Source organism: Phalaenopsis equestris, unplaced genomic scaffold (genome assembly GCF_001263595.1).
Source record: "Phalaenopsis equestris unplaced genomic scaffold, ASM126359v1 Scaffold000251, whole genome shotgun sequence".
Taxonomy (NCBI): Eukaryota; Viridiplantae; Streptophyta; class Magnoliopsida; order Asparagales; family Orchidaceae; genus Phalaenopsis; species Phalaenopsis equestris.
In genome coordinates this window covers 2,591,122-2,617,209 of record NW_018164693.1, presented here as the reverse complement: position 1 = coordinate 2,617,209, position 26,088 = coordinate 2,591,122, and the positions used below count along the sequence as shown (strand labels likewise).

Below are 26,088 nucleotides of genomic sequence, written 5' to 3'. Positions count from 1 at the left end.
TGTGACATTTATTGACGATTACAGTCGATTCACATGGATCTATTTCTTACATTCCAAAGAAGAAGTGTCTACCGCGTTTCTAACCTTTGTAACATATATTGAAACTCAGTTCCCCACCTGTATTAAACCCTTACAGTCTACAATGGTGGTGAATACATGTCTTATGAGGTTCAAGCATTTCTCCATAACAAGGATATTACTTCACAACGTTCATCTCTTTATACAACTCAACAAAATGGAGTTGCAGAATGAAAAAATTGACATCTGTTGGATATGATGCGCACTTTGCTGTTAGAATATTCTGTTCCAACTAAGTTTTGGACTGAAGTTTTATCTACTGCAGTTTATCTGATTCATCATTTACCATCTCAACAATTGAAGTTTTATTCTTCTACTATCGAATGTTTGGTAAACATCCTAAATATTATATACTACTTACTTTTTATGTGTTTGTTTTGTTCATTTACCTGCTTATGAACGTCATAAGTTGGCAGCCCAATCAGTTCGATGTGCTTTTATGGTTACAACTCTAATCATAAAGGTTGTGTTATAATTCAATTAATAATCGCTAGCATATCTTTCGGGATGTGATTTTTTTGAACATGAATACTATTTTCAGCACCCTCTTTCAAGAGAGCTGATACTGTTGTACTTCCTCACTTTGATAATTTTTCTTTTAATAAACGGTTAAAGCCTGGGCTGGTCTACAAACGACGCCTGCCTTCTTCATCTCCAGTCCTCCCCGACTTTGCTCCTGAAAATGCTTCAATGATTCTTCGACAATCAACTCGGCACATTCGTCCTCCAAATAGATATGACTATTCTGCAATTTTAACTAATACTACAGTTTCTGCCTCTTATTTTCAGGTTGCTAAACAGACTTGTTGGATAAAAATCATGCAAGAGGAACTTCAGGCACTTCAATACAATTACACTTGAGATATTGTTTAATGTTCTGCAGGTGTTAAACTCATTGGTTGTAAATTGGTTTATTCTCTTAAGCTCCGATTTGATGGTTCTCTTGACAAATATAAGACAAGATTGGTAGTTCGTGACAATCGACAAAAATATGAGATTGATTATGAAAAGACCTTTGCACCTGTGACAAAAATGACAACTGTTCGGCTTGTTCTATCTATTACTGCATCTAAATGCTGGTGCTTACGACAGATGAATGTTAAGAATGCATTTTTACATGGGGACCCCAAGGAAGATATCTATATGACTCCTCTAGGTTTGTTTTCCACACCCTCACATGATGTTTGTAAACTCAAATACTCTCTATATGGTTTGAAACAGGCTCCACGAGTCTGGTTTGAAAAGTTTCGCAAAACTCTTCCTAGTTTCTCTTTTATTCAAAGTCAATATGATTCTTCATTTTTTCTTTACAAGGCTGAGAAGAGAATTGTTCTGTTATTAGTCTGTTGATATTGTTATCATCGTATCTGATATTGAATTGATGTCTCAGTTATAAGAGCTTCTTTAGGGTTCTTTTCATGTGGAGGATTTGGGGTCTTTAACTTATTTCTTAGGTCCGGAGGCTCACTCGTATCCCGCTTGTGTTTTTCTTTATCAACAGAACTATACCAATGTACTCATTGCTTTGACTGGTCTCCAAGAGGGTTGTCCTGTTGATGCTCCTTTGGAAGTGAATGTTAAATATCAACGGAATAATGTTGGCTTTCTATCTAATCCATCTCTCTGTATTGACGGGAGTCTCAATTATCTAATTATTACACGTCCTGATATCTCATTTGTTGTGCAACAGGTTAGTCAATTTATGCAAGCTGCTACATATTTTCATTTAATTGCAATTCAACGTATTGTTAGGCATTTAAGAGGTACTTTTATCATGATTTGTTCTTCTCTGCAAAATTTCCTATTCACTTAACAACATATAATGATGTTGATTGAGCTGGTTTTGATACACATCGATCTATTACTAGTTAGTGTATGCTTCTCGGTAACTCTTTAATTTCTTGGAAGAGTAAGAAACAAGATCGAGTGTTTAAGTCTTCTACTAAGTCTGAATATCGTGCTATGTCCTCTACTTGTTCTGAGATCATTTGGCTTCTGGGTTTGCTGATTGAGCTTGTTTTTAGTCTACTTGAATCTACTTCTCTTTATGCAATTAATACTAGTGCTACCAAGATTACTGTTAATCCTGTCTTTCATGAGCACACGAAACACATTGAAGTTGGCTGTCATTCTATTTAAGAAGCTTATGATAATTGTGTTGTTTATCTTCCTCATATCTCTTCAGGTCTTCAAACAACTGATATATTTATTAAGGCTCTTTCTGGGCAGCGTCATCAGTTTATTATTGGCAAATTGATGATTTTTGTTCAGTCAACATCAATTGAGGGGGGATATTAATTAAGAATATCATAAATCAGACAGCTGATTGAGGAGTTTCCTATAATTAGGAGTTTCCTTATTTAAATTGTTTTCAATTTATCTCTCGTGATTTACCTCTCTTGTTAATTGTACATATACTTTCCTTATAGCTGAATATATTTAGAGTATGTATATTTATTAGGTTACCTAAAACAGATTGTACATATTATTATTTATTAGAATAAAAGCAAAGGAAAAAGGCATTCAACCTATTTTCTCAAAAGATGTTAATCTTCATGCGGACGTTGTCTTATACCAAGGACAACCAACACTTTAGCCTGGTCTGTGGGTTTTAGCACCGAATGAGATCCTTTGTCCATAATGGAATCACAGAAATCGAGCGGATGAAAGGAAGAATAAACTTGAGATGATATAACTACTTTCTACGACATATATATATGTATATATATATGCGTCACGTACTCAGATCAGTTGGTTGGGCATCTGCTTGTCAGTTGTAAGTTTCTTCTGGTCTGGGGTTCGATTCCCCCGGAGAGTAGGGTGTGATACTCAAATTTTTATACGCATGAGAAATGGTCGAGACTCTATTACTCACACTTGAAATATTATAATTAAATTACTTCAGACAAGTTATCAGAGACACACACACGTACATTACTATTACTCACACTTGAAATATTATAATTAAATTACTTCAGACAAGTTATCAGAGACACACACACGTACATTACTATTACTCACACTTGAAATATTATAATTAAATTACTTCAGACAAGTTATCAGAGACACACACACGTACATTACTATTACTCACACTTGAAATATTATAATTAAATTACTTCAGACAAGTTATCAGAGATGGATTGGTTTAACAAGCTCAGCCACGGGAATCTATCGCACTGAGTTGTGCCATGTGCAGCTAACCAATTGATGAATTTCTTGCATTTATTGAACCTGAACAACCAACTTGTTAGTTCAAAATTGGTTTAGCCGAGGGCCGAATGCATGATTCTGCACAAAACAAAGATTACCGGAAACACTGCTAAAGAAAAGCCTGCCTTCAATACCCACCTCTAGCTGGATGCACAACTCTCTGCAGCAGTGAAGCCCAACACGACGTGTCAACAGCCAATTGCCCGGCATATGTCTCTTATCGATAACAGTCTTAAAAAAGTGATCTTGTTACCAGTAACAAATTGATCCGTCACCGCCATCACATCAGAATTACATTTTGTAATGTTGATGTGAAATTAGCTCATAATCATTAATAATTTTTCAGAATGGACGGTTGCTTGGACCTAAAGGTCCAGTTGAAGGTAATTCTTGGGATATGCCGCCAAGTATTCCAGTACTTCAAAAAAAGAAAATGACATTTATATAAAATCCCTGCAATGTTTTTTAGGAAAAAAGGAAAAGGCATGCATTAGGATAGCTCTGTAAAATTAACTATACACGTCCACATTGCATTTATTTTTGCTGACTGCTTTTTTTTCCCTCGACTCTGCACTATTTATCCTTCCCCTCCTCCCACTCCATTGGCCAACTTATCCCTTATGCAGAGCTTCAGTCCCGTTTGCTTGAGAATTCATTCCTAAGAGACCCGTAGAAGAATTGAATCTCCTTACCTTACCTGTGACAAACTCTGGAAGACAGAGAATATGGGCAGATCTCCCTGCTGTGAGAAAATTGGCTTGAAGAAGGGGCCATGGACGTCAGAGGAGGACCAAAAGTTACTTTCCTACATTGAAGAGCATGGCCATGGAAGCTGGAGAGCATTGCCAGCCAAAGCTGGTGAGTCCATTTCAAAATTCCTGTGAATTTTTTCTTCTACCACTGATTTATGTTTTGCATATTCTGCTAAAACTGAACAGGCCTTCAAAGATGTGGGAAGAGCTGCAGGTTAAGGTGGACAAACTACCTCAGACCAGATATCAAGAGGGGGAAGTTTAGTATGCAGGAGGAACAAACCATCATCCAGCTTCATGCTCTGCTTGGTAACAGGTGAGCACACATCTGCATAATCTTCAAAAAATAAAAAATGAAATTTGCAGCTCTTAAATTTACTGATTGTTCTGTTTAGGTGGTCTGCAATTGCAACGCACCTTCCCAAGAGAACTGACAATGAGATCAAGAACTACTGGAACACACACTTAAAGAAGCAGCTAGCAAAGTTGGGGATCGACCCAGTGACACATAAATCCAAGTGCGATGGTCTTGCGGCTGCAGATGGTCACGCGCGGAGCACTGCTAATCTCAACCACATGGCCCAGTGGGAAAGCGCCCGCCTTGAGGCAGAGGCTCGCCTTGTGCGTGAGTCCAAGCTCCGCAGCAGTGCTCCTCCTCCTACTTTCCCTCAGCAGCATCTACCTTCACCACCAGCTCCTGTCACCATGACTACAGTAGCATCTCCCTCACTGGACGTGCTGCAAGCTTGGCATGGTGTGTGGCCCAACCCTGCAGATAATAGCCAAGCTGGAAGCCAAAGCATTGATCTTGAATCGCCAACCTCCACCCTTAGCTTCTCAGAGAACTTTTTTCCACTAAGAATACAAGGCGTGGGGAGTAATAATGACAGCAATGGAGAGAAGTCAGGCTTCTTACTGGACACAGCAGAAGCTTTTGCTGATGCAGAAGCGAATTCATGGCTTGGTCGATCTTGCGCTGGTGGATTTCAGGCTCATTATACTGGAATGCCAATGGGTAACACAAATAAGAAGAATTCAACAGAAAGTTGTGATGATTCAGATAATGCAGGTGGCAGTTGTGTGGATGTGGAAGGAGGTGAGGGGGAAGGGGAGGAGAACAAGAGCTACTGGAGCAGTATACTGAACTTGGTCAATTCTTCATCTCCCTCAAATTCGCCGCCGGCTGTGTTCTAGTAATTGAACTATGGTAACTATGTTCTAAGGTATGCTTCACCAAGATCATTACTATATGATTTTGATTCTACTTGAAGACTACTTTTTTTTTTCAGTATCTGTAATTTCCGTTGAAGAAGATTGTTCAGTGTGACAGCTAGCTGACTTGAATCATAGCCAGCTTCGAGTTCATCTTGAAAAGAAGAGATTTTGCTGAAGCTCGTTCAACTGTGAAGAATTATACAGATGTGTTATTACGGATAGTCATGATAATAATAATTGCAGTAATATTACTGCTATGATATGTATTTAATTAGCTTGGGCAGCAACTTTTCTCTTCCGAACATTTATTTATTCAATGCGTGCAATACTGCATATAATTAATGAGGGAAGATTTGACCGGACTACTTAGTTATTTGTCACTTTCGCCATTTTCTTGCAGAGCCCAACACAATTGGAAACTAATGGATGACTTAAAAAGGGAGATTTTTTCCACTAGTACGTTTGGTTTTCTTCCGAAAGTGCAGTAGTTATAGAGTAGAGTTATGAGTGAGGGCATATTTGTTGACCGTCAAAAAAAAATTAAAAAAAAAGGTGAAAAAAAGAAAATTATAATTATAATTAATTAATTAATTAATTGTCTCTTCATTCACGAAAGAAATCCCTCGCTTATTCATTCACACGTTTTCTCCCATTCAGTTCCTTTTTGTTCCTACTCTTCATTCATTTTCCTCTCTTGCGATCCTCCCCGCTTGGTTCTTCCCCTCCAATTCGAAAGCCGTGCAACGTAAATCGCTATCCTCTTACTTCATTCATATTATTTTATCTTCTTCATTATACGCACGACTGTCATGGCCTTCCAAATCCTCTCATTCTCATTCCTTGTTCAAAATGCACGCATGACAAAAGCCTTTTTGTCTCTATCGCGGCCCGATCTCTCAGTGCCCGCTCCTCTCTGCCACAAAAGATAGTACCCCGCCTACTCTTCTCATGTTAATCAAATTCTTCGCTTGATCTCTTCTCTAACCTATTCTCATGCAACCCCGAGCATAGCTTCTGCCTAATCTGCTTCACTTCTCATGTTAATCAAATGAAGGAAAGCTCTGATATGCTAACCCAAAGAATTCACATTTGAGTCATATGCTGAATTAAATTTTCCAAATCTTTGCCAATTCGACACCCAAATACACTGACCCGAGCGCAAAAACAATGTTTTATTTCCTTCGTTTATTTACTTACATGTTTAGTATTTGTGTTTTATTTCATTTTGTACATTGTATAAAAAAAAAAAGAAAGAAAAGCTATGATGGAATGTTGTTGGGTTAATTTTATTTTATGTTTTTTGTTATCTCCGCCATCAATGCAGTTGGGCCCGAAAGATACATTTTTTGGGCAATGCAGGAAAAATTTTAAAAATATTCAACTGATGAAGCACGAGTACCTGTTTATAGGGAAATTAAGTACCATTCCTGAAAAAATACGGATTTGTTTGGAAATTTTTTTTTAAAAAAATAGGAATTTTAAAATACCCACTTGTGAGAAAGCATTCACTTGTCCATGGGTAATTGAGTACTGCTCAGGAAAAAAAAAATATCACTCTGGAAATATTAGTTTAGGAGCTAACTTTTTTTTGTCTGACATATTGAAGGCCGGTTACATCTTTTAAGATCGCAAGTTAAGTTTGCATGTTTTGCTCCTCGGCCGTAGTGTCTCGCGATACTGACCAGCTCGTCCCTTAAGATAGCTGGGAAGGTTGACATCCTCCAGCGCTAATGGATTTTTGGGTGAATTTGGACTTGTAAATAAGAATTTTTTTAAAATTTTTAGGCTTAAAAAATAAAAATGAAATGTGAATCATTTGAAATTTTAAAATTTTAAAAATTTGAGCTTTGAAATGTAGGCTCTTAGTATTTTAAAAAATATATATTTAAATTCTTGTTCTTTTAAAATATAGTTCCATTAAGCTTAAAAGTGTTTTAAAATCTGGGCTATTAAATATTGAGGCTCTTAAGGTTTTAAAAATTTTAAAATTGTGGGCTATTAAGTATAGAAATTTTTAAAGTTTAAAATATTAAGATTTGGATTTTAAAACTTGAGCTCTTAAATTTGAAATTATTTTAAAAGATTAAGCTTTTCATATTTAAACTCCCAGAGCTTGGAAATCAATTCAAAATTGAATTGTTCAATCTTAAGTTCTTGAAAGGAGTGAAACATAATTCAAATATGGAGCTTTATTAAAAATTTTTGAAATTAACCGTCTTCCGTCACTAGTTCGCAACATTTCTACTAGCGAAGAGAAGGCGGTCCCACTTAAAGCCTAAAGATGTAACATTACATATGATAATTTTCAAATAAAAGCTCATAGCTTTAAAATGACTAAAGCATTTAAAGTCTATACAAACTTCGTCGAAGCTTCCAAGTCAAGTGCGATGATCTGAAATACTTGATAGTATTTGGAGATTTATTTTGTACTCCCTAAAATTTTGTATGTGTTAGGATATTCATATAGATAAGAATCTGATATATGATTTCAAATCTCTTTTCTAATTGCAAATTGTAGCTATAATTTAAATGTTGCACAAGACTTCAAAGTTTCAAATTTCTTTAAGTTATCCAAATATATGAAATATGAAGGTACACATCTGCTCCAACCATTATATTAAATGATCAAATATTATGTTTGAGAATGTTCCGTTGGCTAATTGGGCTGCCCTATCTATAGGATATGATTGTGAATCCCACCTCACTAGTCTGATCCTTCTCCTCACAAGGACATGAGATGACGAGTCTAATACTTTTGAGATAAATGTTTAAATTCTAAAGATGACAATAAGGTCAAATCACCTAGTTCGATCCTCTAACATAAAGGATAGGAGTTGATAGGACATACTTTGAAAAACTTAATCTAACAAAACTAAATGTCCCTCCGTTAAATATAAAGGCTTTAATTGTTCAATACCCTGATTATGACTGAGTTGATGCAATATTTCAACTGGAGGGGGCCAACTTTTTATCACTTAATTCAATAACAGTTTGTTGAGAGTGAAAAACTTTTAATTGACTTCAACTCACGAAGAGCGAATATCAAATCAAATGTATCAATATATTCACAATCAAAGTAATTGCATGTCAGTAAGAACGTGATTAGAATCCTCTATCCACGAGGTTCTGCCGTCAAATGACACCACAAAGTAGCACTTACAATCAGAACCTTCTGACCAGATCTTTGCCGCCGATGACGTTATTATATTATGGTTACGACCGCAGCTCGTATATTCCCTGATAACTTTTGACTCTTTAGGTTGTGAAATATAAAGATACAATTGATTAACATAAAACCTTCTATGATCTAAGGTCTGGCTAAAATTTATCCCCTTGCACAAAACATCCACTCTAAATCTACAAAAATCTCTTAGACGACGCAACCCATGGCTACTGACAAGAATCTTTCTGTCAGGTTGGATCGACTACCTCCTTTAACTAAATAGATTAAGGATTAGGACAACCCAAAATGACAGAATCATGAAATATTGATCAGATTTCGTCTTCATTCCCCCACCATCACCTTTAAGCTTCAAGTGATGAATTCTACAATTTAAATCCCAAGTTCATAGCTATTGTATACTGAATATTCAATTCTTAATAACTAACTTTAATCGAAAGTGCTCTCCTGTTATCGGGCAGGATAATTAATTATAGGAGTTTGCGCCTATAGGAAATCTCGAACCCCAGATCAAAATTTTTTTTGTAAAATAAGAGCAAAATCTTTGGGTGGTGTCTTATCTACAGTCCAATCTGTCATCTGAATATTCGACTCTCCAAAGATTTCTTAAGACAAAAAAATAAAATAAATGTGAAAAAATGTTACAAGAAGTGGCCGCGAATTTTCGGAGCCCGCAAAATCTACAATTCCATAAAACTAAAAAGGATATCTTGCATGTGTCCAAAGCATTGAATTGAGAAATTCTAGAAGAATTTATAGCTGATGACCATCTAAAGGAAATGCCAAGAAGATTGCACTAATTCCATATAAAGGAAATGTTAAGTAGTTTGTCACTGATATTGATGTCTTCAAAAATCCAAATCTTAGAATGGGATTTCAATTTTCAATTGCACATGATATCGATAATGGAATATTAAGTCATGTATACAATTTCCACACCTCACCCCACTCTTAATATAAACACAAAAAACAAGTTTTTTTCTTCTCCTTATTTACCTCAAGATAAAACCCACAAATCAACAATGGAAGAAAACAATGTCTAGGTCAATTGACCCATTTGCAGTTCTGAGCGAAGGTCCACATCAAAATCTCACAGAGAAACTATAAACGTATGCAACATTAGATATTAGAGCCCTTACATTCTCCAAAGCCGTTTTGAGATATGCTTGTGCATTCGAGAGGAGTTTTTCCTTGATGCCTTATGTAGTCATCTCTCAAGATGATGTAAGATCAATAGAGGCAAGGGCTTCACAACCCCTTGTAGCCGCCAAATCCCTCCTAGCCAAGCATTCCTTTCACTCTCAAGCTCTAAAACACCTATTTTTCTTTAGTATGAAATCACAACTAGGTAAACCATAAATTATCTATAATTATTAAGCTATTAATTTCTAATAATTCTATTTTACTTCGATGAATCTTAGAGTAGAATTGTAACCTTCTACCGATTATTATCTATGTTAAACTAGGTAGGCTAAAATTATATCTAGATATTGGAGTTGTAAATGAGGCTATTTAGGTCCAACTCATCTCTCTTAATATGTGCTTGAGTTGGGAAAGAATACGTCGTATGTTGGTTCCTTAATATGCTTCAAATACTAAATTAAAATTTTTAGCGGTAGGATCTTCACGCAAAACTTCATACATCATCAATGGTTGAACATCAATTAAAATAAAAAATTTAAATCGCTCAAAAAATATGGCTGTTACTTATTAATAGACGAACGAATCATTTTTTTGTTAGAGATATAATCCTTATTTACATTGAATTTTTAGCTATTATAATTTTATCAATCATTTTTTATGATTCATTTATATTGCAATGGACGTAATTGGCTGGATTTACATTAAACAATTAGGTAAATCTATTAAAAGTAGTCTACCAAACATAAACTTAGTTTTATCCAATTAATTATTAGGTTGTGTTGTATAAATTTTTGTTCTCCATCAACCATAGTTTTTTTTTTTTTCCTTCTAAGAAACTCATAAAAAATATTAGAATCCACCAATCACTATTGATGTGGGATGAGATGTTAAATTAGATATGGCTTTGATAAATGACAATAAAACCAAACATAAGACTAGTTCCTCAAATAAATTCAAATTGAATATTGAATTTTTCTTGTTTAAGCAAAACTTATGTGGTCCAATTTTAAAATGGTTTTTAAATCCACATCAGATCTAGAACAAAACCATATATGAAAGTTCTCATGTGAATTTATATTGATATTGAAGTCTTGCACATAAAAGAAAAAAATATTGGATAGATTCATGACAACATTTAAATAAGAACATTTATAGATTTTTCCGACATCCATCCATTAAAGTAATATCAAGAAAGCGTCAAACAGCAAAAATAATAAGCACAGAGCCCTTCATGTATGCTCCTTAAATTTGAAATCTAAGTCAATGATCTGATAAGCAATAGAAGATCCAACAACATGACGAACAGGGTAAACAATCAAACTGTTCAGCCAGGAATAAAACTAACGGTTGTCAAATTTTAATCAGGAAAATCATTGAATTTGCCAAAACAAGAAACGCTGTTTCCTATTAAAGAAAAAAAAAAGCTCCAACAGTGTCCTATTCACAACAGAAGAATCAAATATTATAATTCCTTTAATGAGGTATCTGTCAAAAAAGTCAAACATGGGTTGGACAACAATAAAATTAAGGCTTTAACATAAACTATCAGGAAACGCCACATAGCAAAGGTGCAGATATGGTGATATTGTGGCGGTAGTCACCACAATACAATTGTATTATGGTGATATATCCTAACGTGCATTATCCACATATAATATTTTGGATTCTACTTCGCACAAATCCTATAGCAAATCTCCGACCCATATAACCATTGATTCACACATTTTCCTTAATGATCTGTCCAAAACAATTATAGTAATAAGATCGTTCCCAGCACATATTAGATAAACATTATAGCAATAAAAAGCAACGTCGCTCACGTTATTTCCCCACGGTAGACGTCTAACCTTTCCAACCAAACAAAATCCACTCTCCGATCTGGTTACTAAGCCTGAGCAAACAACTTCCTCACCTCCTAAAATCAACCCACGGACAAACATAACCCTGCCATTATCACATCCGAACCCAAAAATAAATAAAATTCCCTACCGATTCTAATAATAATAAAAAAAAACATCCTCCGCACCAATCCAATAAACACAGGCAGAAGAATCCATCAACATTTTTAAACAACAGCGCAATATCGAAGGACGAAACAGCATCCAAGCCAGAAACGCACCCATACACATACCCAACACGTCCAAAATCCAATTCCCATCGTAAGAAAAAAAAAAAAAACAACGATTTAGCCGATCGTAACTATTTACCTTCTCCGGATCGCCCCCCTTATCAGGATGATTTTTTATGGCTGCCCTGCGATAGGCCTTCTTCAGGTCCACCTGCGATGCGTTCTTCGACACACCGAGGATCTCATAGTACCTCGTGTTATCGCTCTTCTTCGGCGCCCTTCCAAACATTCTCCTCCTCTCCGCAACTCGATTTCGAACAGATGAAAACCCTAATTTCCTCCTCGCCTGATATTCGATCAAATCAGGAAAAACAGTACAAGCAGCAACCGCGAAAAAGAGAAAGATGCATCTCCTATTTATAGAGAGATAAAGTGGAGGAGTAGTGCGAGGAGAGCGATGCAGTATTCAGCGTCCTGCGCTCGTGGAACGGTCTAGAATCTCCCCAATCTCCGCGGCGTTCAGAGATTCTCGGCCGTTGGATGCTTCATTCCCAATGAACGGTTCATGTTTAAGAAATCACCACTTGGGATTAAAGGTTTTTCTCATCCATTAGATCTGCTTTGCGATTTGTGCGTTGGAAAAATTAACAAAACGGTAAGCTCTTTCCATGAGTTAAGGTGATGTGATTACCGGTGGTTGACTGACGGACGTACAATATCTGGGTATAATATTTTCTCCAGTTTACCAGTAATTAACTTTTATGGTATGTTTTATAGTTTTTGATATCTTATTTTATTAATATAGTCAAGTTATTAAAAATCAGATCAAACTGATTGTAGGGGTTGTTCGTGGTTCAAAGGTTGAATCGAGGTTTAACGGGGGCCCAACCGCATCACCTAATAAAACATAAATAATGTAAGAAAAAAAATTAGGTGTGAAATTTGTCAATAAATATAATTTTTTGACACGTATGTAAATTCAATTTCTTTGTAATAGTAATATTTTTCATGTGATATGAGTGATTTGGGTGGTATAAATATAAAAAAATAGATTTCAAGCGTTAAATATGTAAATTACAAAAAAAAAATGATGGTATAAATGTAAGAAAATACCATTTCCGGTTTAGGAGTAAAACAGGAAGGTTTTTGCCGGTTCCCAAGCCGGTTCAAATCGGTTCGATGTGGGGGCAGTTTTTATATCAGCCCGAACCAAACCACCAGCCAGTTCACATCTGATTTTCTAGATAGAGAATATAACATAGATTTTAAATTTATATTTATAATACTCAAATGTTTTATATCTATACAATTTATTACTATTATTAATTTTTAAAAATAACTAATTTACATGAAGGAGCATGTATAACATTTATAGATATATATTGATATGAAAAAAGAAGGTGAATGACTTCTTAATTGGGATTAATACTAATTTTTTTTAAAAAAAAAGTAAAATATATGCTTCAAATGCATGATTATACTTGACTAAATCACTTATATTGTCATCAAGTTCTGTCATTAAAAATTTAATTTAATTATAAGATCACTAAAATACATGATTGCATGATCTTGAATTTTATTTTGACAATTTATAATTAAAAAACTACATTAAATTTTATGAAAATTCCAATGAAACATTATAATTAATCATATGTATTTATCATACTATATTAGTATTGACACTATGTTCTATATATAACGATCTTTTCATATGCATTTGCTAAATCAAATGCCCAACAGTTTAATATTATTAGTTGAGAAAATATAAAATAACAGAATTATGTTTAAAAACATTTAATACATTTTCTAATAAAATATATACTTTAATAGTGATATTCTAAAAATAGATTTAAATTGGTATAGAATATAACCTCACTCCAAATTAATATAGAAACCTAAATGGCTCAACATACTGAGCATAAATGAATAATGACCGTTGTGCCGTTGCCTCTTCCTAAACTGTTTTAAATTCAAAAATTCTCCAGCTTTATAGCCGTTGCCACTGCGGATCCTCTCGAAGCCAGGAACGAAACAAAAGAAAGGTGGGGCCGGTTAAGAGAGGTTAGCTGCACAGCAACCCCTCAGCTCCATCAAACGTCACCATTTTCATCCCATATCTGTCATCTTGAACAAATCAATATATCCTTCTTCTCTGGCAGAGAAAATAAAACCCTAAGAGATGAAGACAATGAAGGGAGGAATCTTGAATAAGCTCAGATCCGTCCCTCAAATGCAGCTGAAACAGGGCCGCATTCTCCAACTCAAGGCCTCCGATGGCTTCTTCTTCAATTCTACTCCTCTGCCCAGCTCCCGTCTGCTAGATTGCAGGGAAGATCAGCCTCAGATCATCGATGCAGCTGAGTTGATGAGAGATCTTGACGATGTGGAGGATAAAGAAAACATCAAACCTGCATCAACAACAATGAGGAGTCCGCTACCATGGAGGAAGCAGAATGATGACGAGCACAATCACAAATTCCACCCTTACCGCCGCCCTGATCTCAATTCTCCAACCCTATTTGACCCCAACCTCCTCGCTGCCTTCGAGCAGGCGGCGAAGGACTACTTAAGAATCTTTGAACTATTGAAGCAATTCGAAAAAGAAGAACAAGAAAAGAAAGAAGAGGTAGAGCCTCCATTAAAGATCCCGAAAATCCGTTATGTATTGAATGAATTTGAGGAAAAATGCCCACCCGGAGGCTCTGGAGCTGTGATTCTTTATTCGACATCTCTTCGAGGAGTAAGAAAGACATTCGAGGGCTGTAGTGCTATCAGGTTCCTGTTGGAGAGCTCCAAGGTGTTGTTCTATGAAAGGGATGTGGCGATGCACAGAGAGTTCAAGGAGGAGTTGAGAAGACTGCTGGGCTTTGGGGCAATCCCGCCAAGGTTATTTGTTGACGGGAGAGACATCGGAGGGGCTGAGGAAGTGCTGGGGCTGCATGAGCAAGGAAAACTGATGCCAGTCCTGCAAGAGATGCCGAGGGACCAGAGCGGCGGACTACCATGCTGGAGGTGCGGCGGAATAAAGTTCTTGGTATGCGAGTGGTGCGATGGCGGTCGAAAGATGTATGATGAGGGAGGCGGAGCTTGGAGGAATTGTAGTTTGTGCAATGAAAATGGTTTGATTGTTTGTCACATTTGTTGCTGTTGAGTGATTGGGGCTGGTGTCAAAGATTGGGGAGGGTTGATTGTTTATTTCATTTGTTATTTGTTAAAATATAAATGGATGTGGAGATAATTTATGGAACTTACATTTGTAACGATAAGGTCCGAGCGACTTTTGCTAACTCTAGCTCTGACTTTGCACTAATACAAGCTTAGGTATGATAATAATAATAATAATAAGACAACATCTCCCACCTAAATTTTATATTTACATACGCATAAAACTTTGGTGTTTTAAACTTATGCATGAAAAGATATATTTAAAAAGTGAAAATAATATTATTTTTTATATGATATTGAAAGATTTGAGTGCTGCGTATAATATAAAAGTTTAGGTGTGAGATATGTAGTAAATGCATAAGAATTGTGTTCCATGTATGCAAATGTCCCTATTCTAAACTAAGCTTCATGGTGATTTCCATATACTGTTAGAGCCAGCTACAAACGTGAAGATTTGATGAGCACATATGTTACTTTCTACGGGTGCCAGATACCAAAATACCATATTACAGATAACAGTGACGAGTAGCAGAATGTGAATAAAGACTGATGAGAAGATTACCTGATACAGGATAGGACTAAACATTTAAGCTATTCATGCCTACAATAAAAGCTTACACAAGAGATGTAGCATATAAACATGAAACTATTAATTTGGGTTTTACCGATTGGCTGGAAAAGATTCAAACTGTGCCTTACCATCATCATAGTTATGGAGGGAGTTGTCCTCTGGAGCGGCGGCATTCACTCCATCTTTCTTACCACCATTCTCTGACAAGTTTTCTGTGCCTTTCATGAAGGCTGAAGATTCATCCTTTTCTGCAGCAGAAACCTCACCATCCTTCACGGTCAAGGAAACATTTTCAGAATCAAAAACTGGTGGAGAAACTTCAGTATCCTTCAGTTTTTCTTTTTTCCCTGGTTCCAAATTGTCCTTCGAGGCAGTATGTACTTCTTCAACCTTTCCATCACTGTCGGGCAAGATTTCTGTATCTTTAGTATGGACCGAAGCTTCACCCTTTTCGGCAGCAGAAACCTCATCGACCTTCTCAATTAAAGCAACCGTCTTCGAATCAGAAGCTGCTGGAGAAAATTCAGCATTATTTAGATTTACCTGAACTTCTTTCTCTGGCTCGAGGTTGTCCTTGGGGGCGACATTTACTTTTTCATCCTTATTTCCACCATTATTGGACAAGATTGCTACATTTTCCTCATCAACCTTGTCAAATAAAGCAATTGTCTTAGAATCAGAAGCTGCAGGAGAAATTTCACTATTATTTAGACTTACCTGAACTTCTTTCCCTGGCTCAGGGTTGTCCTTGGGGGTAACATTTACTTTTTCATCCTTTTTCCCACCATCATTGGACAAAATTACTGCATCTTTCTCATCACCTTCCTTCTCAATTAAAGCATTTTTTTCAGAATCAGATGCTGGCTGAGAAATTTCAGTAGCATTTTGATTTTCCTTGGCTTCATTTCCTGGCTCAAGTTTTGTCCCTTTTCCCTCAGACTGTTTCACATCCTGCTCCACTTTCTCCGCATCATTTTCCTTTGCTTTGTCAGCTAACTCATGCTCAATGGCACCCTGACCTTTTACAGGCTTCTCCGCATTCCCTTCAGCACTCTCCTTCGTTTTGTCAGCCAAGTCCTCAACTAAGGAATGAATTCCTTCATTGGAAGCTTCTTCTTCAGCATCTTTCGACTCTTCCATATCCACATCTTTGGGAACTTCTTCCTCAGCTTTGTGTCCATCATCTTCAGTACTTTTGTTTCTTTTTCTACCCTTATGCGAGCCCGATCCCTCTCCCTCTACTTTGTGCCCACCATCTTCAGTATTTTTCTTTCTTTTTACCCCCTTATGTGAGCCTGAGCTGCTAGCCTGCTTCGTCTTCTCTGTTTCTGGTGTCTTCACCTTTTCACTAAGTCTTGCCGATCGTCTTGGAGTATCACCTGTGAGAAACCCACCAATGCAAGCAAATTAAGATCGCATAACCTAATCAACCTAAAAAGGAAAAAAATCAGTGCTTTTGTAGGTACATCCGGTGAATGTCAATGCATAAACGAACAAGTGTGAGACTACCAGTTCCCCAATCAAATTCTGAAGAGGGCGGGCCTCCGGTATGAGACCTCAAATACTGATCCAGCTGCCGCCTATTCTTAATTTCTTCACCTGTTGGTGATATGAAGACTATCTCATTTCTTTTAGGAGTGCCCCCTTGTTTTGGAGTAAACTGCATAAAGAAAATTACATTTTTTTTAAAATAAAATGAACATGCAACACATGAGCAACCATAAAGTAATTTGATAAATTAAGTATTATTAACAGTGTCACTTTCATTTTTCTGTTGCATGTAACAGATATCCCAGCTCAAGAGCCACATAATCTCATATAAAGGCATTTTGGAAGGGTGTCATCATCATATCAATTAGTTCATCCCAATTAATTTGAGACACCTTTATTAATCATCATTCTAATCATGCTACCTTTGACAAATCTCTTATTGTTCGAATCCTTTAATACTTTAATTTAACATTATTGTCGTAATGGTGAATACTACAATCTTTGTTGTGCATTGTAGGTGAACATGTTTGTACAAACCCAATGAGCAAAAAAAGAATCTTATTAAATTTCAAAAGATGATTCCAAACTCAAAATCAAACCTGAGATAGGGAACCTCCATGATTATCCATGAGCTTGAGGAATTCAATGCTCAAATGCCACCACTCTTTTTCAATCTGCTCTCGCAATCATCTTTTGCTATCCCTAGCGCCTACCTCTATCTCTCCCTTTCTCTCTCTCAATAGTTACACCATCTTTCCGAATTCCCCCTAATAATGACTACATATTTAATGTATTGTCTTCATCAATAGCATCATCCCATCATTTGGGTTTGTTTATGACCTCATTTTCTATTTGATTATTTTGAGTGTTCAATGGGAACCTACTCTCGGCATTTTTTTTTAAATTATCCATATTACAGCTTGCTTCGACTTCTTTTTTCCTATTCCATTAATTTTATCCATCATCTAATACAAGCAATTTTTTTACTATTTATCATACATCCTGCATGCCCCTGAAGTCCCATTCTTTTTTTTGTTGTATTCAGATGTGTAAATGAGTTGAGCCAGCTTGAACTCGACTTGTGTAGCGAGTTGAGTTTATCGAGCCACAAACTAAAACTCAAGTTTTTATAATAAATGAGCTAGAGTTTGAGTTTATTTAAACGTGGCTCGTAAACTCGTCAGCTAACTCGAGGTGAGTATTTGTACTTTTAAACTATGGAAATAATTTATTTCTTCTCAAATATGTATGGAGTTGATGATATTTATAGATGTTTTATTTTTATTGAACTATTCTTTTCTTATTGGGCATATCATTACAAATGTTGTAGCTATTTATTCATCATTTTAGTGTATGTTTTATATAACATGGTAGCCTGTGATGAACATATATATTTATGTTGACTGTTTGTATGTATATGACTGACTATAATGGAACATTCATTGATGGTACTATTGGAAGAACATTAATGTAATCATGCACGTAAATGGAAAAGAAGATTGATATTGATATGTTTTAATTGACACAAATTTTTATACGGAGTCTCCTGTAACAGTTGTATAGATATGAAACAATATTGATATGATAATGATAAAGTTCCCTACGAATAACATATCAAATAGTTATATTGATTTATAAAAAAACTTAACTGACATGAATACTTTTTTTTCCTTGTATTACTTTAGTTTAGAAGTATGAGTATTTATTGAATTGTTTAATTCACAATTATTTTAACTAACTTTTAATGTAAATTTTAAATAATTAAAAGATGAATGATAGAAGAGAAAATATTTCTAGAAAACAGAGACAACCATCAACGAGGTAATTTTAATTTCTCGTTTTAATTTAAATTGTTTAGTGACTCTTTCATCTATTAAACAGTAAGCAAATATAGAAAGTTTATTTCAAACAGTCTGATCGTTTGTACCCGTCTTGGTTAATTCCAAGCTTCAGCCCAGGTCATGACAAAAGTGGTATCAGAACACAAGGTTTAGGATAAATTAATTTAGTATTGATGAAAGAACCAATAAAATAATTATAATAAATTTTAAAAATTATTAAAATTAAGTTAACTCAAAGTAATAATTATGACATAAGATATTAAAATTTCAATAGATATGTCATTTAACATGAAATCTTATCTTTATACATCTTCAAACGTTGCTCCACTTTATTATTTTTAATCAATCTACAACAACAACAACCACAACAACAACAACAAAACATTAATCCCACGACGTGGGGTCGGCAACATGAATCTTTTTTCTCCATTGTGTCCTATTTAGTGTCATATTTTCATTTAGTTCAAATAAATTAAGATCATTTTTTTATAAAATAAGCTCAAGCCTTCCTAAGTTTACCTTTGCCTTTCGTAACATAAATCGAATTTAAAACATCTTCCTAATCGGATCATCAGATGGTCGACGTTTAATGTGATCAAATCATCTAAAACGACTCTCCCTAATTTTGTCTGTCACTGGAGCTACACCAACCTTATCACAGATATATTTATTTCGCATTTTGTCTCTAAGTGTAGAGCCACTCATCCACCTAATGATTCTCATCTAGGCAACACTTAACTCAGGCTTCTCTTTTAAAGGCCAACATTTGACACCATAAAGCATTGCAAATCTCATCATCTTATAAAATTTTCCTTTCAATCTAAGCGAAAACGATTCATGTCATGATTTTTTCGACAAGTTTTACATTGACTGTCTACTACCAAACGCAACCCTTCACTTTTTAAGCAATCTACAATAAACTTAAATTATTTTCATTATAATCTTGAACAGTACTTTTTTTAAAGAACTATTTTTTAATAAATTCTTAAAATCACATTTGCCTTTTATTAATGCCTTCTCTTTAACTAAGATATTAATAATAAAACAAACTGACCAAAATTGATAGATCTCTTTATCTTTTGCATTTAATATCTTTTGTATTTTCTGCTTTATTGGTCCATATTTCATCATATTAAGTTAAATTCTCATTAAAATTAACTTGAAAAAATATTTGAAAAAAATTCACTTAATAGCGTTAAAATTTTAATAAATACAAACACCGATAGATCTCATAAAAATTTTTAAAATCAAAATTTGTCTCTTAAACATTAATACCCACGTTGGTTTATTTATATCCTGCTAGCTCCATTTATTTTCTCCCACATTCATATTTTCCTTACTGATCTCTTCAAATTCTTCTTTGCAGGCCAAGCCCACTCAGAAAGCCCAACAAAAAATAATAACACCAGATAAACATGAAAGAAGCTTTCCGCATAGGGCAAAAAAAACAGCCGAACAAACAAAAATAATAATAACATAATAATACCACTGAAACATGAAAACAACTTCATAGACATTACCATGTTCAAGGACGTACAAAAATAACAATATTGACATGTATTTAAGAGACGGGATTCCATTTGTAGCAGCAGATCATTCCAATTTGCTGATAATGACATCTTAATGGTCAATGCTATGTGAGAACAGAATCCATTTTATTATAGTTAATCAAAAATAGTTTATGAAAAATACTTGAAGATTTATAACGATGGCCAAGTGTTCCAAGAACAATGTCAGATGTCAGAAAGTTATCAAAAGGAATTAAGGGGTTCGCAAAAAGTTCATTATTATCATTAGCCCTCAAACAATTTCAGTTAGCTTAATAATCATCATTCCCGTCATTCTAGTTTACCACATTTTACACACTTTCGAATTGTTTCTAGTCTTAAAAGTTAAAACCTTTGATCTACCTTCCCCTTCCCAATCATTTCACGATAATTCTATCTATTTTTTTGGTGCATCTTCTATATTCTATTGAACACATCCAATCTCAAATCGCACAAACAATAGCCATACCATACCAAATATTAACCTCATAAAGCATTGCTAAGATATATTTAAAGGCAATGTAAGATGTATTAGGATTATAGGGTTCAATAATATAAACCTATGATAGATGCAAAAAGAATCATAAGAAAGATAAAAATTCTAATATTCCAAAATTTTTATTTAGGCAAAGATTAATCACTTTTAATGCAAAACTAAGAACCCCATTTCATTCATATCAAATGATAATATATGTTGAGATTATTAAGGATTTGTGTCTATTGTCAATAAAATTGGTGTTTATGTGTATAGAGATATATAAACAATAGAATAGGAAAAATAATACAGGGTATAATCTAATTATGATAATCTATTAAATAATACTAATTGAATTAATAACAACATATCATCATTACAATATCACTTTCGCTCAAGTTGAAGCACATTATAATGAAAATTCAGCTTGCGACAGATTTGAGAATCAAAGCGATCTCAAAGCCTCTACAAAGATAGTAATCCATTATTCTTTACCAAACACAAGAAGTGATGATCTTCTTTGATAAAATGACATTTCTAATGCAATGACAATATGCTCAGCTCTTTTATAAAAAATAAGAATGCTTGCAATATGGATTGACACATCATTATCACACTTCAAAAATCTAGTGACAAGAAACCTAAATTCTTCAACATCTTTCAATCCAATCATTTCATAAGACATGTGGCATTATTTTGTATTTAGCTTCATCGCTAGATTCAACAAAAAAAAAAAAAATCTGTTGTTCATTCTTAATTAACTAAAATTTACTACTAGAAAGGCATAATATCTAGAAGCGAGCTTTTGATCTTCAATAGATCCAAAATACTCACCATGTAGGTAAGCTTCCATTTATAAGTGATAGTGTTTCTCATACACTAGCTATAGATTTCTCAACATGCCATAAAATTCATAAGACCTAAATTCTTCAACATCTTTCAATCCAATCATTTCATAAGACATGTGGCATTATTTTGTATTTAGCTTCATCGCTAGATTCAACAACAAAAAAAAAAATCTGTTGTTCATTCTTAATTAACTAAAATTTACTACTAGAAAGGCATAATATCTAGAAGCGAGCTTTTGATCTTCAATAGATCCAAAATACGCAACATGTAGGTAAGCTTCCATTTATAAGTGATAGTGTTTCTCATACACTAGCTATAGATTTCTCAACATGCCATAAAATTCATGAGACAACATCAAATGTTTTTTCTCTAATTTTTGCAATCAAAGAGAAGCTTATCAACCAAGGGGCCTAAACAAAGATTATCTTTAAAATTTTCTTCATCATTGTAATTTTATGAAGTGTTCATGAAAAAAGTTAGTCATATTGCATACAAAAGGCCTAATTTTCTCAAATAGGTAATGTCATATTACTTGTATGTAGAATCAATACCAATAAAATAATTTAATCACGGTAAATTTTTAATCACAAAAATCTTTTGAAAGTACGCTTCATTCCTTCAATGTCAAAAATATCATTCAATAAAAAGAATGCCATCAACATATCACAAGAATTATTGAACCATAAGATGTGTAGAGGAAGAAGAGATCATGTTATTGTATGCAAATTAAATAAGGCATAAGAACTTCATTTCAACTCATAGATATAGCTTTCTTAAGCGTATAAACTTGTTCTCCCCTTGTGCAACACATCCAAAAGTTGTAGCTTCAAAACTTCCATCATGGAGAAAGATATCGCTTACAGCTATATATGAAGTGAAACGATCTTCATAAGAAGTGACAAAGAGGACACACATAGAATTTAGCAGAGCAAATATAAAAAAAGTCTCAAAATAATCCATCCATAAACTTTGTAGCAGTCACTAAAATTATCTGAATGAAATTTAGTCATGAAAGCTCGCAGACAAGAAATAAGCTTAACATCAACAGGTGGTGAAAACAGATCCCATTTATGGCTATGGAGAGTCCCAAGTTCAATATCCATTGCATTTTTCTAGTTTAAATATAAATGGTCGAGAGAGAAAAGGAAAAGCTATGAAATGAGGAAAAACAATGATCAAGTGAGGTAAAAGACTATATCTAGCAGTGATTATATAGTTGTACACATCCATTCAAAGAGCAATTAAGAGATGGGTATGACAACTTGTAGGTATATGCTCAATCGTATAGGACAGAAATATTGAACGTGTATAAAATAGAGGTTGTTACAGCAGAGAAGTACACATTTTAAGTAGAGCAAGAGTTGGCATTGGAGGAAGATGTGAAAGTGGAATACTGAAAGAAAGTTCTGCAATGGAGAAGATTGAATACAATAATGATCTTCCTAGGTTTGGGAATAACTATTAGAAACAATTTAAAAAGCCTAAGAAGGAAGTTTGCATCCAGAATGATGAGGGTCCGAAAAAAGCAAAACCAAAAGCCTAAAAAGCCATGGAAAAACAACGTTTAAAAAGAAAAAAAAAAAAAAAAAAAAACATGATACAGTCCCATTCAAACATGTAGGGGAGGCATGGTGGATTAAGTAGCAATAAGTTATAATAGTTCCTCCCAAAAAACGTTTTTGTACAATATTATAATACTAGAACATCATGGAGATGCTAGTGTTTATGTTCAAGCACAACATTTTGTGAAGTATATAATACCAAAAAATAGATTGAACATATTTCAAGGCATTATCAAAATGAAAAACTTTACAATAAGTAGAAACACTATTTCTTGCGCAATTTTCGGAAGAAATGAAAAACTTTAGGCAAACACTTTAGAAACTATACCCAAGTCCACTGATGTGGTCAACCAAGCCTTTAAACTAAGAAAGGAACCAATTCTTTTAAAACCAATTTTTGAAGTGCAATGCGATTGGGTTAAGCTTCAGGTTCATTTCAAGTATGGCAAGTTGGTGGAATGGGCACTGTGCACCATCAAAGATGAAAGCACTCATGAGCTATTTTTGGGTCAAGCTCAACGATTGAAACATCCATTTATCAAGTAAAATAAAACATAAAGGAAAAATTAGAGCAATCAATTGCAATGAAGCAACATCGCAAAAAGCGGTCGTCTTAAGGGTGCTTGCCTTCCTCTAAGTTAGTGATAGCCCTAGTCTCCATTTTTGTCTCAATCAATGACATTCATCTTTACAACAAACAGCGACAACACAATGTGTTAGATCGAAAGCATGCATTGCATTTGAAATTTCACTCAACATTCTACCTACCAACAACAACAAAATAATTTATGTACCAGAGATACATTGCTATATTTTTTGAAAATAAATAAAATGAGTTAACTCATCCATGATTTTTGCTAAATTAATTAGAATCTATGAGATGATTTATAAACAAAAAATCTACTCATTTCCACCATTCCTATAAATGCAAACAAAATTGTTCTTTAACATCAACTTATAAATAATGCTATTTTTTAAAAGAATTCAAATTAATTGTATCCACATGATGAAAAATATGTTTTTTAACGGGATAAATATTAAATACATGAAGTTTAGAGTGAGTGTGACTATTTAAACTTTAAAAAATTCACGTTATTCTTCTATAAATTTTATATAATTTGTAGTGCATCGCACTATCTTTTAACTTGGATAGTGGCACATATTTAAAGAAAATCTAAGTGTGGACAATTTTACCAAGGGAAAGGAGGAAGGATTTGAATTGAAAGTATATAAAGTTAAGATCTTAGTCAAATATTTTCTGCCAAATATACTTTATTGTGGAGAAAACACAAAAAATGTCTATCTTGAGAAAGCATCATCCTATGGTCCTTTTGAAATACCCGAGAGGAATAATTTGACTAGATGCAAGAAGGGTTTTTCAAATGAAAGAAAAAATAGTTACTTGTAAAGATGAAATGGAAAAACCAAAAGAAAAAAAAAAATTATGGAACATAATGAGAGGATGATTGAAACTCTTAAAGAATAAGATATTCAAATGTCCATGCATTATGGAAAGGGATAAGAGGAGGTACATACATTGACATCATATCCTATCGTATTATCGTATTGATCTAGCAATGGAGAATATTGGGAAAAGTAATCAAATAAACTTACTATTTAAAAAGACTAAGAGCTATCAATTTTTCTGTATAATAATAGGCTTATTCTTAATATGATGAGAAAATAGTCAGGTGCGAAAATGATGAGGCCAGGCAACACTTTTTTGTTACTTCCTATAATTGTTCTTGTAAGTATACGTCAACAAAAATTAAATTTAAGGTATATGTTTATTTGAAAATTAAACGAGTATGAATTTAGATTTTATTATAAAGGAAAGAAAGCTGATGAAATAATTCTCAAGATTATATTTTAAAATGGTATGAACTATGCTTTAAAAGTTAATAGATGGTGGCACTACAATATCTATGAGTTAAATTTATGATGCAAATGACAAAACGAAAAATGCAATAAATCATGCATATAGAAAAAATGAAAAATGTAAGAGCACGCCTTTCATATCAAAGATAAAAATGAAGATATCAACTTTGTCAACTATTGAATCAAACCAACTAATATCATAACCAAGAGTTTATTTACAAGGATAAATATAAAATAAGAAAACATGGATAAAAAATGATGAACCATTTGCAAAAAATTTTCTATTTCTAATCCAGAGAAATCTCTAGATAAGCTTATTAATTTAATTTTTTTTTAAAATCTTGAATAGATATAATTTTTAATTCTTGAATGTGATGATGCAATTTAAACATTGTAGTAGTTGGAGAAAAATGATGCATCAAACTCTAAGAAAAATTGGCAAGATTTTAGGTCTTGACATGCAGTCCTCCTTGTAATGAGAATAATGAGTGTCATTGAGAATGTAAACAATTCACATATTTTGTAAATTTCAATTTGACATCTTCACAACAAATTCGAACTAAGTACAAAAATTGCTTGGATCCAAAGCATGTAAATTATATAGTGTTTATCAATTATAATCAAATTTTGAAAAAAAAAAATATTCAATTTGAAAGATATTATTGATCTAATCAATTTAAATTATATTGACCGATAGAAACAAAAAAATTTATTTGAAAGATATTATTATCTAATCAATTAAAATTTTATTGACAAAAGTTGTGGGTGGAATAGAGTGATTTGGAAGATTTTGGTGATGAAGAACCGACAAGGAATATTTTGGTGATGAAGAATAAACTTGGAAACAAATTGAAAAGGCAAAAGGAAAAATAATTGGAAGTGATGAAGAGATGAACTTAGTAAAAAGATAAGAGAAGGTTCATTGAATTTTAAGGCTAATTAATCTCAGCTAGCTTCCATTGATATTGTCATTCAAGAAAGAGACGAAGAGATGAACTCAGAAAAAGTAGATTTTGAAGATGAAGTAATTTTACTAGAATATATATATATATATATATA

The 26,088-nt window shown here is 33.9% G+C and overlaps 3 protein-coding genes across 7 annotated transcripts in view; 2 read left to right on the top strand and 1 right to left on the bottom strand.

Annotated features, from left to right (window-relative positions):
* Positions 1-3,862: 3,862 nt before the first annotated feature.
* Positions 3,863-5,802, top strand: LOC110024238 (myb-related protein 306-like). Of its 3 annotated transcripts, none has more exons than XM_020724089.1 (4): positions 3,863-4,149; positions 4,230-4,359; positions 4,439-5,266; positions 5,333-5,802. In XM_020724089.1, the coding sequence occupies exons 1-3, from the start codon at positions 4,017-4,019 to the stop codon at positions 5,235-5,237; spliced, it is 1,062 nt and encodes a 353-aa protein (XP_020579748.1). In that variant the 5' UTR covers positions 3,863-4,016; the 3' UTR covers positions 5,238-5,266; positions 5,333-5,802. The 3 variants fall into 3 exon arrangements, with proteins under 3 accessions (XP_020579748.1, XP_020579749.1, XP_020579747.1); XM_020724090.1 differs by having other exon boundaries at positions 4,439-5,250; positions 5,333-5,801; XM_020724088.1 differs by having other exon boundaries at positions 4,439-5,802.
* A 7,788-nt stretch (positions 5,803-13,590) lies between these two features.
* Positions 13,591-15,002, top strand: LOC110024261 (uncharacterized protein At5g39865). Its single transcript, XM_020724128.1, has one exon. The coding sequence runs from the start codon at positions 13,830-13,832 to the stop codon at positions 14,799-14,801; it is 972 nt and encodes a 323-aa protein (XP_020579787.1). The 5' UTR covers positions 13,591-13,829; the 3' UTR covers positions 14,802-15,002.
* A 271-nt stretch (positions 15,003-15,273) lies between these two features.
* LOC110024233 (methyl-CpG-binding domain-containing protein 11-like) overlaps positions 15,274-26,088 on the bottom strand; it is a 52,725-nt gene continuing 41,910 nt past the window's right edge. Inside the window, exons 2-5 of one of the 3 annotated variants that reach the window (XM_020724081.1) lie at positions 16,896-17,046; positions 16,104-16,765; positions 15,930-16,034; positions 15,274-15,860 (exon numbers count right to left, since the gene is read on the bottom strand). In XM_020724081.1, coding sequence (XP_020579740.1) covers positions 15,477-15,860; positions 15,930-16,034; positions 16,104-16,765; positions 16,896-17,046 — 1,302 coding nt within the window. In that variant the 3' untranslated portion in view covers positions 15,274-15,476. Of the gene's footprint in view, positions 16,035-16,103; positions 16,766-16,895; positions 17,047-26,088 lie in introns of all 3 variants that reach the window. The other 2 variants (XM_020724080.1, XM_020724082.1) reach the window with 2 other exon arrangements.